This window comes from Nyctibius grandis, chromosome 8 (genome assembly GCF_013368605.1).
Source record: "Nyctibius grandis isolate bNycGra1 chromosome 8, bNycGra1.pri, whole genome shotgun sequence".
In the NCBI taxonomy this organism is placed as follows: domain Eukaryota; kingdom Metazoa; phylum Chordata; class Aves; order Nyctibiiformes; family Nyctibiidae; genus Nyctibius; species Nyctibius grandis.
In genome coordinates, this window is record NC_090665.1 from 4474297 (window position 1) to 4489657 (window position 15361).

The 15361-nt window shown below is 39.5% G+C and overlaps 1 protein-coding gene across 1 annotated transcript in view; it reads left to right on the forward strand.

Annotated features, from left to right (window-relative positions):
- The window catches only part of LOC137666454 (multiple epidermal growth factor-like domains protein 6), a 199483-nt gene that overhangs the window by 13817 nt on the left and 170305 nt on the right, over window positions 1-15361 (forward strand). Inside the window, exons 2-4 of the mRNA XM_068406464.1 lie at window positions 413-547; window positions 1195-1304; window positions 2761-2865. Coding sequence (XP_068262565.1) covers window positions 413-547; window positions 1195-1304; window positions 2761-2865 — 350 coding nt within the window. The remainder of the gene's footprint in view (window positions 1-412; window positions 548-1194; window positions 1305-2760; window positions 2866-15361) is intronic.

Sequence of the window (15361 nt, forward strand, 5' to 3'; positions counted from 1 at the left end):
CAGCAAAGAGTCGACAGCCAAATCCTGCATCCACACTTTAGCTCTCATTTTCTGGGAACAAAGTACAATTGCGTTTTGCTGGCTGGGTCGTTCATGTGAAAATTGCCATCAGGAATGTGTTTGTGCTCGTGACTTGTGCAACCAATACGTTAATGAAATCTTGGCTCTGTTAGCGTCTCTGGACCATGTGCCATTCTGAATTCACTGGATCACAATTTGTTGGGTGTTTATGGGTACTGTACTTTTTGCAAGAGAGCTGTTTGATCAGTTCAAGGTGAAAAAAGTCATAGAACTACAGTATTTTTAAATAGTAATATAAAATCTGTTTCAAACTGTTATACATAGTATATTTCTCTAGACTTCTAGATTTTGTGCTAGAAATAATGAAGGATATCTTTTTCTTTCCCTCAAGGCCAAATGTCTGCCCAGTGTTTGAGCTGGCACTGGTAGGACACCAACAGCCATGTGTTCAAGCCTTTAGTCGTATGGTCAAGATGTGGAAACAAGGTTGCGCAGGGAGGAGGTGGTGTATGGGCTATGAGAGAAGGTAATATATTATCTATCATTATAAATGAACTCTGTTACTGAACTTAGTGCAAATTCTTTACAACTCTTTTTTTAGAGAGAGAAGTTGTAAACTATCTCATCTGAAGTATGTGTGACTTAGTTATGGATATACTGTGTTCTGCTGAACCTTTAAGTCTGTTACTACTGAGTGGAAAATGCATCTTTTTTTTCTGTGTTTTGGGCGTGCCATAAACTTCTTGGCTGGCTTTAGATCACAATTTTATATTATCAGAAAATGCTCCTGTCTCATGCTGTTTCAGGTGAAGTCTGCCTGTCAAGTCATCTACTTTGAGAAATTGAGCTGCTTTCTGTTTCTGTCATATGCTTAGAACTGATGGGAGATGTGATTCCTCCAACAGCTAAAACCAAAATTGATTGCAAAACAAAATTACTCACCTCTGGCCTGAATACAAATTCATCAGAAAATATGTGGACATAGAATGTTAGAGCTATTGGATATTATCAGGATGCATTTTGCTATAGTTGCTTCATTTTTAACAAGAACTACTGATAGGGGCTGAAAAAATGTATAGTAGATATGACGTATGAGTACAGTTTGTTACTGATGAGATGTGAACAAGTGGAATAGGAGTTGTGATTGTTCTCTTAAACTTGCTCTCTTCAAAGGTCTGGGTACTACACCATTTACAAGCAGGTGTACAGAATGGAGCATCAGACTGTCTATAAGTGCTGCCCTGGATGGGTCCAACGTGACAATGAACCTGGCTGTTTGCACTGTAAGTTGATGCCAAAACTGTGACAAACCAAGAGAGATGATATCCTTAGGCCTTACTTTCCTACTGGTGCTTGCTGCTAGAAAGATGGATTTTGTTTCTTGCTATTTATAAGTGGGATTTCCAGTTATAAAGAGGTAATGTATTGATGGGGAAGGAAACTTCTTTTAAAAATACAGAAGCTGTCACATCTAAAAGCACCAAGTATCTCTAATTTTAATATAAACAGTGGAAACTGAATTTCTGATTATAGTTGTTGTAGCATTTTTGTGCCAGCCTGGCTTTGACAGGCCAACCAAATTTGTTGCTGTTACCCAAATTATGCAAAGAAATCTGCTGTAAGGCACTTGTTTCTTGGATGTAGCACTCATTGTGGAGTCTGACTGGTTTAGGCATTTTCACTGCTGCTGTTGCCATTGAAGCAATTGTGTTTCTACCCTACGGTGCTCCACGTCGTGAGAACCTGGTCCTATCAGTAATTTGTAATCACGATTGGATGTTTTCCGAAAAGATGGAATTTAATTTAAATAAGGAGCCACTTTAGCCACTGTTAGCAAGACACGAGTAGAAGATAGAAATTTACTCACTGTTTAGTTTTGTTACTGTTTTGTTAGTAATTCTATTTTCTTTATGAAAGTTAGCATCTGTTCCTACGTATTTTTTTAACCTTCATACCAACTTGAGGGATGCATTCAGAGAGCTTGCCTTTATGATTATCTCTTTGTATTTAAAAAACAAAAACAAGCCTGAGAGGTATTCCTGTTAGTTTCAGCCTGAACCTGCTTATTATACAACCTGTTTTGTTGTAAGAAGTCAAAAATACATTTGCAATCTGTATTTTTCATTGCTGGTGTAAAGGCATTTAACTTATATGAGCACCAGTGGCAATATAATATTATTTTCTTCCTGAAAGAGCAGTGCAGACTTGCTTTGAATTCTTTAAGGCACCAAAGTGGTTGAATTATTTTTTTATATTTGATACTCTTTGCAAGTTTGGCTCAAGTATGTAGAATTTAACTTTCTGTAAATAAATCATGTTCTGCATTGAAGGAAGGGAAGTATTGTAATTCCCTTGGACTTACACTGGTGTGCTAAGAGATGTTATGTTTCTTAACCATTGCTGAATTGTTCTCTAGCAGTTCATCTCTTCTTTCATTCTGGATTCAGGTGGTGCTTTGAGTCCTGAGAAATTGTCTTCTGCCTCTGAAGCATCTTTAGATTAAATTGCATTCTCTTAGTCTTATTTTTATTCAAGTTAAATTTCTTCATATCAACATGATAGTTATACCCATGATAACAAGTTCTGTTGCAGACTAAACTTTCCATTTAAATAAAAAACTGGATTTCTTATTTGGAAGTTCCTGTTACAGCAGGACTGTGGCAGGAAGAGGCAATTCTGGAGGATCCTTGGCACAAAACCAACAACCCCCCCTCCCATTTCATTCTTTGTGTGTCCTAGTGCTGTGTACTGCTGGCACTTGCTTCAATGGAGGGAAATGTTCTGAAGCAGGATCCCAGATGTGCCAGTGTCCTGCAGGATTTCAGGGTCCTCGATGCCAGTATGGTGAGTCAAATGTAAATTGTCTCAAATGCATCTGGTGTTTGGGTAAAATGCATGTTAACAATATTTGTTAAAACACTAATATTTTATTAACATTGACTTAAAATTAAAGTTGCCTCTGCTGCACTCCAACTGGTTATTTGGTCATTCTCTTATTTTCCAGAATTTGCCTTTTTTTTTGCTATTGAATTTTAACAAAGTGAGATGAAAAATTAATTTGATTGATATAATCAGATGAGTTTCTGTAATGGATAATACCATTGAATATCAGCAGTGGTGTCCAGGGGAATATCTTTCTATTGCTTCTGAACTTGTACGTTCTTGTGGCATTCTTGCTAAATCTCTGTGTTGCTTTTACCCTTGTGAGAGGAAATTGTGAGTCAAAACAGGTTGGGCAGCAAGTAAAGAATGTAGCAAATGAACTAAATATTCATTAATGGGATTTCTTTTGGTACATCTGAAAGTCGGAAGGCTGGTTTTACAGATCACTACCAAATATTTCCTAGTATTCTTGAATTAATTTATACACCAATCTTTCATTTCAATAACTGTTCTAGAATATTGTAGACTAAATTCTATGCAACTTAGACTATCACCCACTCTCAATGGCAATCTTTTTCTCTCATACACAGGTTCACAATTTGATAAACTCACAGTGGGTTGTCTTGCAATTTATGTGAAATGAGGCCATCACATACTGTGTAAAGCTCTCCCAAATTATAGAGCTGCATCCATTTCGCTGCTTAAGTTGGGGCGGGGGCGGGGGGGGGAAAGTTGTTCCTTCAGAGTAGACTGATTGGGACAAAGGGTTTCTTTTGTATTAGACAAATGATAATTTCCTTTTCAACCGAAGCACATTGTGTTTTGTTCAAAGGAAGGCAGATTTTTGAATATTTAGGTTTCTAGCTTTCAAATTCTAATATGTTCATGTCCTCACCTGGCTTGTCTGTCATGAAGTACAAGTGAGGAGGAATGTAACAACTGTTTACAGCAATCCCTTTAAGAGCTGAAAAGCTAAGCTCTGTACTCAATACATGGCTTTTATCAGGCTTGCTTCATAACCTCTGTTACATTCTGATCTCTGGGCTGCAGCAAGGCTTATGTGGTGGATTTGGTCTTGTGTGGGCTCACTGCACCAAAGCAACTGTGGCTGTCTGAGTAGCAGCCTCCCTCAGTGAAGGTGATAAAGCAGCTGGAGTTGCAGCAGGCATGGTAAGTGGGAAATGCAAAAAGTCAGCAAATGTTGCAACAGGGTTGTTTTCACTGAAGCCTGGTCATAGGTAACATTTTTCACTTATGCACAAGCATTTAAATAAAATGCAGAGCTCTCTGCAATGAAACTTCTGCTGACATCAGACCACAGTGTGCCAATATCTGCCTTCAGACAAGATTAGTTCAGTTAAGGAGACTCCAAGGGTGATGCTGTAATTGTGTATTTCTTTACCGGCTACAGAAACAAGACTTATATAAATGTAACTTGGTATAAACCAGAGTGACACCAATGCAGGTTGCCTTGTTATTGACTTACAGTAGAGATGCTGCTTCAAGGTAGGCAGGATCAGGATCTCTAAGGACCCCATATAATAAGCTTTTACTAAATGCAATATAAGTCTCAGCAAATTCTAAACTGTCTTCGCTGGTCTTTTGAGTCATCTTCTGTTGCTTGGAGATACCTACGGCACTAAGGCATTTCCAGGAGGCAGATTATGTGGATTGCACAGGTCAGATTTTCAAACTGAAATGAGATTGTGCAGTCTCCGTTTCACATGTTGGTGACTGCAGACACTGTAAAAAAAAAAAAAAAAAAAAAAAAGATGTGCAGTTCTTGCTCTTTGCAGTTGGGTGGAACTTTTATCTTGATGGTTTGTCTGATTTCTATTGATTCCTAAGGTTTGAATGGAATTTCGGTAGTCATCATTTTCAGGTTTATACAGTAGCTGCTATCACAGCCTGGCAGGAGTGAGTTTATAAATTAAATTCTGAAGGGAGAGACCTCCTTTCAGAAAGAACATTATGGACAATTCACCTGCCTAACAAAAGCAAAGTAATTTAGAGTGTAAGGACTCTTAACCATTGCAGGCATCTCAAGTCAGATGCTTGTAAGGTTTGTATTGTATATGTTGCAAGCAAAACTAAAGAAGACATACTGTGGAACTAGCAGCTATAGCCTCTGTTTTTTCTGGCTGATGTTGGAATAATGCTCTTTTAAAGTAGCTTGAATTTAACATGGATTACTTAATGGTAATATATTGTGGTATTAAATGATCATTAAGTCTAGTCTGTCCCCTCCTCCCTACTTGCCTGTGCAACCTTACTGTAAAAGAAACTGTTTTCCTTCCAACACTTAACCCAAAGGAAAAGGCATCTCTCCTACTGGCATTTCTTGCTTTGAGGATTTGGTGGAACAGATGAGTGCCAGGAAAACCATGGTTTATGTTTTTGGAACATGTACTATAAAATGTTAGTGGAAAAGACTATACTGTGATTTGTGAAGCTGTCAGAGGGGACTGTCTTTGGTACAGAGACATACTTCCTTGTACCTCTAGACTGCATTCCTCAATTGTCTCTGGCAAGAGTGGTCAGGTAGCCCTCTTGGGGGCTTTAGAGGGGAAGGGAGGATCTAACTGGATACGGGACCACAAACTACTGGCAGAAAGCTGCCCGTCGGGCATCCTTGGTTGTAGTCTTGGTTTCTGTCACTTTTGGTGTTGTGGCATCCTGTCAGTCTTCTGCCAGAGGAGGAACCATGGGCATAACCATACTTAAGTGCAAGTACAGTTATGTATGGTTATTTGAGCAAAATTTTTGCATGTATCCAATTTTATATCTCCCCCTCTCCAACCTCTTTGCTTATCATCTTTCTGTTTCTGTCATTCAGTGTCGACTGCTAATTCTAAAGTTTCACTTGTGCAGTGGCTCACATCATCTTCCTGCTCAGCACTATGATCCACCGACAACAAACAAGAAATTATTATAAAAATATTATTAAAATCAGTTACTCTAAAAAATAAATGGGAACATACATCTCAAGAATCTTCTAATTTGTCTTTTCCTGTTTGTTGAGTCTGTATTTGCCATTCAGTTAGTAAGTAGGTCAGCCTCCTGGAAATCAAGATGCTACATGCTTTGTCCTGGTCTGTCCTGCAGAAAGTTTATGACAGATAGTTGAGAGTGACTTATGACAGCCCAGTGCATCATAGCAATCTGTAGCAGAGATAATTATTCACAATTGGCATGATCACATCTAATGACTTTTTAAAGACATCATGTGGTGTTTTAGCAGCCTATAACATGACATTATTTCTGATGAGATGCTGAAAGGGTTGATTCCTGTACCAAACTCTATGTAATTGTGACTAGAAATGCATTACTGCATCTCTTGTATACTTCACTCCATAGTTTTATTATTTTACCCACACAAACAGCAATAAAAACTTAGAAGAAAGATTTATGAGTGAAATGGTCGAGCTCTTCATATAGCCATTACAGGGATTCAGTAACAGATTGAGCTGTCTCTTTCATTGTCTGCTATAATTTGTCTTGCAATAATAGACTTATATCAATTACAATGTAAACTTGCAAGCTGTATTTCTTTGTTTTTCTACCTTGTTTGGAAGTGGAGATTCCCATTTTTCTTGAGCCCAGTGAAAGGGAGGGAGGAGTTCTAACAAAAAAGAGAAATGGTAAAACCCAGTGCCAAGAATAAAATTTGCTGCAGTGGTGGTTTCATTGTTATTCACTAGTTGTCCTGGTAATCTTGTTCAAGGCCTGCTAGCCACCTGAGCTGGACATGGAAGTAAATTAATTTCATTTAGCTTGTTTAATTCAGCCCTGGGACTTGTACTTGGACATGCAGCTAGTAGAAGCATTCAAATTCTACAAACAAGGGTAACTTTGTTTATTCCTGGTGTACATGAAGTTGCTCAATGCAAATTGAGGGGTTAGTTTTGACTCAAACATTTTGTTGTCAAACATCAAGTTATTGCTGATATTACCAAGTGCCTCCTGCTGTTTTTAATACTTAAAGTAGAAGTAAGAGTAAGAACTGGGAGCGGGGGGAGAGTGGTTAGAAAGCAGGCTGTCAGAAAGAGACCTGGGGGTGCTGATCGACAGCCGGCTAAACATGAGCCAGCAGTGTGCTCAGGTGGCCAAGAAGGCCAATGGCATCCTGGCCTCTATTAGGAATAGTGTAGCCAGCCGGTCTGGGGAAGGGATCGTCCCTCTGTACTCGGCACTGGTGAGGCCGCACCTTGAATCCTGTGTCCAGTTCTGGGCCCCGCACTTCAAGAAAGATGTTGAGGTGTTGTAGAGAGTCCAGAGGAGGGCAACTAAGCTGGTGAAGGGTCTGGAGGGTCTGACCTACGAGGAATGGCTGAGGGAGCTGGGGTTGTTTAGCCTGGAGAAGAGGAGGCTCAGAGGTGACCTTAGTGCAGTCTACAACTACCCGAAGAGAGGTTGTAGCGGAGTGGGAGTCAGCCTCTTCTCCCAGGCAACCAGCGATAGGACAAGAGGACACAGCCTCAAGCTTCACCAGGGGAGGTTCAGGTTGGACATTAGGAAGCATTTCTTCTCAGCAAGGGTCATTAGCCATTGGAAGGGGCTGCCCAGGGAGGTGGTGGAGTCACCATCTCTGGATGTGTTTAAGAAAAGACTGGACATGGCACTTAGTGCCCTGGTCTAGTTGACATGGTGGTGTCAGGGCAATGGTTGGACTCGATGATCCCAGAGGTCTCTTCCAACCTGATTGATTCTGTGAGCTGAACAGGCTGTATAATTTTATGACTGAAACAAAATCCCAGTATTACAAAGGTCTTGCAAGAGGCTACCGTAATTAGGAAAGAGTAGCTATGAGCATCTCTAAGAAGATGGGTATTCTCAGAAGATGTTTAAAAGTAGGTGAGGAATGACCAGGGCAGACTTGTCAGGAAAGTCATCTTATGATGACATGATGTTTGTCGTTTTAGCTTAATCAATCATTTGAAGAAAGCTGAACACAATATTTCAGTGTTTAACAGATTAAGTGTCAATATATTTAAATTTTACACTGTGATGCTTGCTGTAATGCAAGTGGAATTTTAAATTTTACACTGGCTGCTGCAGATTATTAAAGATTGCGTGCTTGGGAAGCACTTACCATGTCTTGAGAGGCAGTGTGGTCTGCTGAATACAGTGCTCGCCTGATATTTGAGATAAGAGCTTTGTTTTTCACCTGCCACTGACCTTGGATACGGGTTCAATAACTTTTAGCAAATTATAGCACTATGCCTCAATTTCTTTGCATATGCAATGTTGATAGCGATAGCTCATTCCTTTGTAAAGTGCTTTGAGACCTGAGTAATTAAGCATAAGATAATAGGATGGGAATGTGTGTATATAGAGGCAAAATGCCCACTGCATGGGTAGCTAAAATGAAATGCTTATGAGATAGATATTAATCAGTTCATTGACTAGCTGTCAGTCTCGTCCTTAACTCTGGTCACATGCTATTAAGATATTGAACTGTATAAAGATTCTAGTAAACAAAAATGTCAGCACCTTGTAGTCCAGTTAGATCGGAGTTTACACTACAGAACTACTTAAAACAAAGGTATGTGTGTGGTGTTTTGTTTTGTTGTGTGTGTTTTGTTTTCTGGTTTGTTTTTTTTTTTTAAACCATTGATTGAGATGGCATGAAGTCTGATCTATCTTGCAACTAAAAATACTCTCTCATTCACTGTGAAAAGGAATTTCCTTCTATTTTCCTCTAGGAAATATTTCTTCCTGCAAAGAATTATTTGATAAAACTTCTGATTCATGTCCTGTCTGCCATTCTGGTCTCTTGTAGAGATGAATATTTTCTTCTTCTTTGAGAGTGAAGACCTACACAAGCCTTAACAGGGCAGTATATATCCATGAAACAGTGCTACAAATTTTCATTCTCTGTAAGTCCCTTAAAATAACAAACAGCAAGCTTAAAACTCCTGTGGATCTGTTACCCGTAGAGATGTCTTTAGTTTTTATGGATCTTTTTCCTGGTGGAACTAGATAATGTTTGAGTATTTGTGAGCATCAATTAATTCTTAACATCTTACGCAGTGCTGCTGATAGCAAGGCCCTCACTGTTGTCAGGGGTTCTGGTATGTTTTCATATTTTGGCTACGAGTCCCTCCTATGCAGTTTTACCAAAGACAAAATTTGAAAATGTGTAAACTAGAAGAAAATAAATTATAATTCTGCATTAGCCCATAGGGGAAGTGGAAGAGGATGGCACAAAGCTAATTTATGTTCACATTGATCTAGTTCAGTGCACATAATCTCTTTAAGATTATAATTTTTTTTTTCTGTCCTTGCACAGTCACTCTCCTGGTCCAGATCACTTAGCCTTACTGGTGAAATGCTAGTGAGCTGGTCATGGCAAGGGCAGCAGAGATGACTGATGTGACTGCTCAGGATAGAAAGGTAACTGTTCTCTGGCAGAAGGAAACCTTGTGATCATCCTCTACTCCTAGTGGGACCTGTCTCCTGTTCTTCCTCTGCTCCTTTTCAACTCCCAGGAAAAATGATCCATCAGTCTTGTACCTTTTTCTTTGGCTACCATACTCTTCCCGTAATTAAGAAGTGCTGGCTGACAGCAAGTATGAAGGTGTAGACATTTTGGTCCTTTATATGGCAGTAAAGGAGCACCAGTGTCGTGAGAGCTCTTCTTGACAGCTTGAGAGCGTCCTGTTGGCTTGGTATGTGCTGAAGCACTTCAAAGTTGTGCAACTGCTTGTGCCTGCATTACGGGCTGTGGTAATGAGCATCTTTTTTAGCACTTGTCAAACAAATAACAGTGCTGTTGTGCTAGAGTATCCAAAATCCTTCCAGGTAGTGAAATTTGAAAACATGACTGTGTTTTAAACAACAAACACAGCTAACAAGGTGTGTTGGCATGTCTCATCTCATCAGAAGTTGAGTAGACAGTGGCACTTCCTTTGTGTTTGTCATGTGTGCACCACACAGGAGAGATGAGCAGCAGTTTCATGTGATGGTGCTTTACTGTCATCTTATATGGCAGGTGGTTTGTGGCCAGCAACTAATGCTTGATGTTGTGTTAAGGAGGTACTCACTGATGACATCCCAGACTGTTCTAAAGCAAATTGTTTTAATTCAATGGAATAGCAAGCAGTCTTGGTTTTAAACAACCTTAATATAAATTGATCATAACACAGATGCAGAAGCCCTTGACTTGAAGTGATCAGAGAACCCCATAAATATCAGTCTCTTTGGTGTAATTCTTTTCAACACTGAAGATTTCACAATTCCTTTAAAACTGTTTTGAGGGCTGTTTTTGGTGACTTTTTCAGTGTTAAGAGTGTTCTACTGCCCAATATACATTTGAAAAATCCCTCTTAGCTAACCTATTTTAGATGGTTTGGGATTTAAAGCACTACTTCAGTTAGCTGGACAACTCTGTCCGTGTTAAAACCACTAGATGCATCTTTGTAGGGCATAGCAAGTTGTATGCTTAACTTGTGTAGACTGGTCCTGTAGCCAAGAAAGCCAACCCAAAAAGAGATCTAGAAATCTGCTCAGTCTAAAATAAGGATGACCTTTTCAAATTTCCCCTCTTACTAACTAAAAATCAGTATCTTATTTCATATCCAGGTACTGCTGTTATTACTGTGTTGATCCTCTTAGTCTGCATCTCTTCACCTTCCTTGATACAGTCTGTAGCACACTGGCATCAGGTGAGTTTGTACCAAATGCAGCCTTTGTATTTCTCAGGGTAATCCTCAGTGTATCATCGGCCTCTTGTCAGCTTGGAGCTGTCAGGGCTAAATTGGTGTCCTGCTGTCACCGCTGTGTTCGTTCTGATGCTTCTCGTGCAATCTGCTTCTTGGTGACCTTGGAAGCTGCTGTCATGGCACTGCCTGTTTATGCCTCAGGTGGGGGCTGCAAAGCCTCCCAAGACCTACAAATCCTTTTTTTGGCCCTTCCAGAAGCAATATAAGAGCTTGACAGCACTCAAGCTTCACTGATGGCATGGAAGTCCAGAGTATGTAAGCAGAGGCAACTGAGATAATGCTGTTCAGGGCAAAAAGTAGAGAGGAAGATATGCATGACCAAAGTATGCTGTCATTGCACTTCAAAAACCATTTCAGTTCTCATATCCCTTCAAAAACATGGGTTGTGTAATTCTTCAAAAGACGGACAATCCTTCCATGGTTTGGAAGGATAGTAGGACAGGAATCAACAGAAATAGTGGGATGGGGGTTATTCAGCTCTGTCAGGGGAGCTTGAGAGTGCACAGGAACAGTAGAGAAGTAGAGGCACAAAGCCAGCTCTTCCCATGGACTGTCGTAAGAGCTTGGCACTTCACTTGGTCATTTTTAGTGACCAGGAAGTAGCACTAGATACATACATCTTATTTAAGCAATTACTTTAGTATGCTTTCCTGTTTCTTGTGCTTGGAAATGGTGGATGATTTTTGTTTGGCTCTTTTTACTGCATGATTTTAATTCATGTTTTATCGGGGCAAATTTGAATAAAAATTGAATTTATAAAGGATTTTATATAAACCAAATGCTTTAGGCAATTTTATGTGGCTAATCGAAAGTATTTGCAAGACAAAATATGCTGACAGGCCTTTGGTGTTTAAAATTAGTATATTAATCAGAGCAGTTATTTATGGAAAGTGAACTGAATTGATTGGGGTTTTTTTTCTGTGATGTCCTACACTGCTTAGAACCAATCGACCTCACCCTGTCTTACTTGTAGGAAAAAGGGAAAAACGTTGGTGTCTTGCTTTTTCAGTCCATAATTAGTTTATCATCTTTAATGAAATTTTAGTCATGGTAAAGTCTTCTGATGTAACCTTTTAGCAGATTCTGGTCTCACTGGATATTTGGAGACCTTCAGCACTTCAGTGGTTTAATTGCCTTGAAAATTTGAGAAACAAATATGAGCTGGTTGATTCTTCCCTCCCCCCTGCCCCAAGCCTTAATGTAGCATATAAATTTCACATTAGATTTTTAAATGTTTTAAAAGGGAAAAAAAAATACTATTAAGTATTAAAAGAAAAAATAAAGATCTGTTTCTGTTGTACAATGTCAACCCCTACATGTAGGTCTGTCAAAACAGTCCTCTGCTGTCATTGAATAATGCCTTTTGGGTTTGTTCTCATGGTAATACACCCTTCTCTAGTCTGCCTTCTGTATTCTGCACTTTGATGGCAACTGATAGGTATCGTGACACTTAAAACAGATTGTGGTTTGAATAATAAATTACAGACATATATAATCACAAATTAATACAGATGTAGCATTGGACCTAAATATAACATGTCACAGAGCTGGAGCTGATTAGAAACCCATGAGAAAGATGAGTTGAATGTTCTTCTGTGCAGAGACTTGGAAAAGACAAATGTAGTCCACAAAACACTGCAGAAGGTCCAAACTATATATAATCTCTCAAGACAAAAAGTTATGGTTAAGATAAAATGACATTATCTGTTCTAGTGATGGATAACAGTTGATTCGGAGATTAATTCCAGTTGTAAGCAAGATCCTATGAAGGATTCAAAAAACCCAAAAGCATGACTTCCTCCAGCCTTTCCCTTCTTTCTTCTTCGCCCTTCCCCTGCATTCACTTCTGTCTTCACACCCACACCTAGTCTTTGCCAGTGTTGTCTATACGAACACCTTTCAGCATCGGTAAGATATGAACCTCTACAGATAAAAAGCCCTCTAAAGTAGCCACTCAAAAGCTAGGGGGAATAAAAGCTTTGTTGTTTTAAAATGGGAATGGTAAAACACTGATTGAAAAATCATGACTGGCTCTCACCTAGCTATGATGGGATGTGATAATCAGCCCATCTTGCTGAAATGCTCTTGAGTGCCTGGGCTTCGCAGCCATTAGTGCAAAGTGACAGGTAGACAGACGGCGGTAGTGAAACAGCAAACAGATGTCAAAAGTAGATGAACCTAAGAATAACCACTTGAGAGCAAATTCACCCTTATTGTCTTTGGTACAGAAGGCTGTTTACTTTGTACTCGCTGGAAAAAGTACAAGTAAAACATAATGGAAGGAAACTCGCTTTCTAGCTGCTAGCATTTATTTAATGTTGGTCCAGGAAATGTGGTAGCATTTCATGTAGATGCTTGTAGGTACAGTCCGTCTCCCCCCTACCCCCCATCAGAAGGTGAATGAGAAGACCTTGAGTCTCTAGAAACATCTGGATTCTATTTCAAGACTCCTGGTCTCTGTTTGACCATGGGCAAGGTTATTTGGGTGTCTAGCCTGCCTGTTTCAGTACAGTTGTGTCTGCACTAATCACAATCAGTTAGGTCAGGTAATACAGGTGAGTTTAAATAGCCCGTGGTACTGTGGCTAGGCTTTGCCAACACCCAGTTCATGCAGGTTTTATGTAGCCCTGTGTACAACCCCTATATTAAAAAAAAAAAAAAGACACCTAAATAACCTAGGGTTATAACTGTGATTTGGCGGAATATCCAGCATGTTCTTTTAATCTTTATTGTTGTGTTTTGGGAGGTTTGCAGGGTGAATTTTGAGATGGCTGCTACGCATCGCGTTCTCTTCTCAACAGATAGTTCTGCCATTTCTTTAACCTTCTCGTGCTTGGAGTCCAGAGGTCAGGCGCTTCTGTCTTCTGTTGTGCTTTCTCGCCCATCCTCAGAAGTGATTGGACTGTTGCATGGTTCCAAAGAGGTACAGATAATAAGAGAACTCTTGACAAACAAAGCTCAATTGACTTGCTTCTATTCCAGTGGCATTAGTCTAGCATGTCGTTGCTGATTGCTCTTACTCCCATGAAGTATTTTTGAGGCATTGTCATTGCAACGTTTCTTATAGGAGTGAGGAAATGAAGCCTTTTTGAGAAACACTCCAAGGATTGACTGAGAAAGTTATTTAGGTAGCTAATTATTTTTGCTGACTTAAACACTTTTGACACATGGATATGAACAGTTTTTGACTGTAAAAGAAAAATGTGTACCTCTAGAAGTGTGCGTATACAGCTGTTCAGTCAGGACTGAATCTTAAGTCTGATTTAAGACACGGAAAATGGCCTTTAAGAAATGATCCTGGCATCAAAGGAAGACCTGTGGTTCCTTTCATGGTTCCTTTTCAGCCCTTGCCTGCAATTCTCTCAAGATGGATCTTGATATTTGCTTTATTCTAGAGGCTGTGTTTTATGGCTTAGGAGTAGATCTGTTAATGTGTATCCTGTCATACCTCCTTTGTACAGGAAATTCCTTCCGTCCTGTGCCTTCTGTCTCCTTGGGCATCCTCCCAATTCTTTTAAGGAAACAGCTATTTGTTGTTATCCATCATCCACCTAGAAATTTGTTTTCTCAGGTGTAATGACTGCAATAGAATTCTTTTATATAAATACCATTTTACAGTCATTTAACAGCATTCTTCAGGGCTGATGTTTATTTCATCTAAAAGGGGCAAAAGAGTTAATTACATTGTCTAGAAATGGAGACAGAATCTTGCCAGCAACTACAAGGCATTACTGCTCACTTCGATATAACTGAACTCACAGTAGTGGCAGCTGGATTTAATTATAAGTTTGCAACCCTGTGGTTTCAGCAGCAGCTGCTGAAGAATGGATAACGTGAGTAGCCTTCGAAGCCATTCACATTAGAGATAAAACCTTGTCATTCACGGAGACAGCTGACTGAACAAGTATTAAAATGAACAAAGATTTCCCCAGGGAGGTTGCAGTATGAGGTTTGTTTTTTGTCTATCTGGCTCTTGCTCTGCTATGTCAGCCATGCAGTATTTTATTCTGTTTCCACCCAAAAATATGAGACTATTCACAAATAAAAGTCCTAGAGTATCTAATTGCCAAACATATTGAACAGCAATGTGTGTGCGTGTGTGTTTTGTATTATGAGTGACTGCTGTAATGGTGAGCAGTCTGGGGTAAGCATTGGTTGTGAGATTAACATGTGGCTAAGCGAGTTAGAAAGGAAATAACACTTATTGGATTTTGTTGTATTTCTGTAGCAGTCTTACGAAGTAAGCACTATCCCTGCCTGAAACGGGAGGAGGGGGAGGGACAGGAGAAGGCTAAACATTTGTTAAGGGCATCTGAAAGTTTCACTTTTATTTAAGGATTTGTCACTAGTAGACTACCACAGCTGACATGACATGGAATAATATGTGGCTATTGAGCTTGTATTTTCATTTTTTGGTTGATGTTTTTCAGTTCTTATAGAACAGAAAAATTCATATTCTAATGTGAATTTGAGTATTGAAAAGCTAAAACAGAAGCTACAACCTCCACAGGGAATTTCAAATATTTTCCAAGTCAGGCTGGAACAACAGCTAGGTCTAAATGATGTGGAAATTCTAAGTTTGATACAGATTTTATGCCTAGCTTCAAACTTGGCTGTATTGGTGCCATTCAGTATGGCGTGTCTTTTACCCCTGAAAAACTGTGTGCTGCCAGGATTCCTTTCTCCAGGAAGGCAAACCTGCCTCTTCTGTGTTATTAGGTTACTTGAATGCT